We start from the raw sequence: 2,788 nt of genomic DNA, 5'->3' as shown, positions 1-2,788 counted from the left end.
GCAAGTGGCAATATCTTATCCCACTTTACATGGGTTTCCTGTATCAATTCCAGGATGCATGCAATTTCTATTCTAGGCGTAGGGCTTTGTTTACTTGCTGGGTTACCTCTGCTACAAAGGAGATGAGCTAATACAAGTTTACAAATCTGTCCAATTGCAGGTTCCACAAGTCCCCTGCTAAGCTTCTATCAGAGAGGAGAGCCCTTTTAAACCCATGAGGCAACACAGTCCCAGGATCCTGCCATTTAAATGTAACTGAGTACCATTCGAGTTCCTCAGCTGCTTGCCTACACTGTCTCACTGCTGCCTGGCCCCTCCTCCACTGCTCCCTGTGTGGCAGGGTGTGGCTAGTGCTGGGGTTAGGGCTACAGCCAGGGGAAGGGGCCCCCCACCAGACTGCTTCTGTCCACACAGGTTGGCACCAATCCTATCCCCACTGTCAATTTTTCCCAGGGCTCCTGTGGGGATATGTGGAGGCAGGGGGCTCTGGCCCCCTCCTTTGCCATCTGAGTCCTGGACTTAAAAAAAATTTTTCTCTCCTGAGGGCTTCTTGCTACCTGGAGGCTTTTGCAATTTCTGGGCAATGGTCTTTTCAAGGTCCTTCTTCTTTACAAAAAGTCAGTCTGGGGTACCTTTTTTACCCATCCATTTTGACTGTCTCACAAAAAAAAAAAGAAGACTGGCTCATTCATCACCATTCAGGTCTCAGCTCAAATGTCACCTCTGCAGAGAAGCAGTCCCAGATCTAAAATAGCCCCACCTCATCTTCCCATTCTCTTACCTTCCTGCTTCATTTCCACTGAAGCATTTGTCCCCATTAGAAATGATCTTTTATCTCCGTGTTTACTTATTGCCTTCCCCAATTCTCCCATCCCTCACTAGAACACAGTCTTCTGCCCAGGATGCAAGGTCTTGTCTACTTATTCACTAATGTAGCTCTACTGCCTACAACAGTGCCTGGCACATACCAAATATCAATAAACATCTTTGGAATGAGTGTATTATATGTAGGGTTTGCATCTGGAGGAATAGGTATAAATAGGAGTATTTTATGAATAGGTGTCCCAGTGCGTTTAAATATTAATAAAAAGTGGGCATCCTAATCAATCTCCTCTTCCTTCCCAACTCTCTAGCAATTATGCCTGAGTCATTATTTGGATGTTGTTACTTGTTCTCTTTTATAGCAGTTCTGTGAATGTTAAGCATGAGTTAAGGGCTAACTTTGTCAAGGCCTTTTAGGGCACAGACACTGGAGCCAAACTATCTAGGTTCAAATCCACGCCTGGCCAAATTTGTTACAGTACCAGTCACAGTGCGATACACGTTAGTCATTAATATTGATTGTTTTCTGTCATGTGGGGGCAGGACACAATTGATAAATCCAAATAATAGGAGAATCTGTGGAAATGGAATGTGATGCAGAAAGTATGTGCAACAGAGAAATGAGAGCAGCTTGAAATTTGCTTCCAGGAATTCAAAACAATATAATTTATTAATTTTACCCTTAGATATTTATAATGCACACATACATCAGAAATGTGAAAGTTATTTAGAGTACCTAGATGATTTTGTGTTGCATGTTATAAATTTTATTTGAAAGGATCTCAACAAAACTCATCTTGCATTTTAATATTTTAAAATAAAATCCATTATATCAAAATTTTGAGCAATTAAAAAATTGTAAAAACCATGATTCAAGCCAATAATTTTGTGCTTAGAGATTTGGTGGGTAAACATGATTTCATTCGTCTATGAAGAATTTACTCTGTTCTCTTCTGGCTTTTTCAAGGCTTTCGAAAGTGATCATTTCTCCTGGCAGCTGCAACTTACTCTTTTCTGTTTCCAGTATGCCCTCAGCTTCACCTTAAATAAAATACAGAAATACGCAAGGTGACAAAGACATCAACATTTTGTGATTCTAGCTTTCCGATTGTTATATTTTTATGACAAGCCATAACACTGTATGAGCTATGTCCCCAAATCTCATAGTTAAACATTTCACCCATTTCCCTCAGGAGAAGAAATACACCTCCCAAAGGAAACACAGGAATTAATTCTGAAAACTCATAGACAAATCAGATGCTAGAGATTTTTTTTTTCGACAAAAGACAGTATTTTGAAATATAAAAGAGAAAGAACAGCAAGACAAGTATTTTTTTTCCTTCAACCAGAATCAGGATAATTTGTATTGTGTTTGGAGGGTCTTGGGATGGAGAAATCACATATAGTCTTTCCTATTGTCCTTTAATATATAAGTGACAAGAGAAAAAATAAACTTTACTTAAAAATTCTAAGTTTTCAGAAAAGCTAATCTTTGACCTGATGTCACTTATAAATACCCGAAATAATATTGTTCTTTAGTCTGTATACATACATAACACACATACACATTTTTATAAACAATTCCTCTCTCAAACAGCTACACACTGCAGTAATTTCTTGGGCCCACTGACATTTGCCAGTTTTTATTGTTGAAGACTAACTAAAAAATCTTTTTAAATTGTATTAAAATATACATTGTTTACATTTTATAAACCTGTCTTTGCAATGAAGGGCAGCACTTTCTGTAAGTACTCCTCTTTTAACACACTATTAATTGTACTCCAAACCCAACAGAGCAGGCTACAGTTTTCACGTTATAAGAGCATTTCATCATCTGCAAACATCTTCTTTTGCCTTATTCTTAAATAGCAAGTAAAAATCATTATAAAATTATATATAATTAGGTTGGCAATTGATGACAGACTAGATGTTTTCCATGTGAGAGTGCTTTCCAGATGGTAAGTTC

General features: G+C 38.2%; 1 protein-coding gene across 4 annotated transcripts in view; it reads right to left on the bottom strand.

Moving 5' to 3' along the window:
* Window positions 1-1,459: 1,459 nt before the first annotated feature.
* Window positions 1,460-2,788, bottom strand: part of PLGRKT (plasminogen receptor, C-terminal lysine transmembrane protein) — a 63,497-nt gene continuing 62,168 nt past the window's right edge. For 3 of the 4 annotated variants that reach the window (XM_012647387.1, XM_012647385.1, XM_012647388.1), the window contains exon 6: window positions 1,460-1,863. In XM_012647387.1, the coding sequence (XP_012502841.1) occupies window positions 1,742-1,863 (122 nt within the window). In that variant the 3' untranslated portion in view covers window positions 1,460-1,741. The remainder of the gene's footprint in view (window positions 1,864-2,788) is intronic. The other variant, XM_012647386.1, reaches the window with a different exon arrangement.

The sequence above is a fragment of the Propithecus coquereli genome, unplaced genomic scaffold (assembly GCF_000956105.1).
Source record: "Propithecus coquereli isolate 6110/MARCELLA unplaced genomic scaffold, Pcoq_1.0 Scaffold267, whole genome shotgun sequence".
Taxonomy (NCBI): Eukaryota; Metazoa; Chordata; class Mammalia; order Primates; family Indriidae; genus Propithecus; species Propithecus coquereli.
The sequence above is the reverse complement of the archived record's forward strand: the minus strand, read 5'-3'. Positions and strand labels throughout refer to the sequence as shown.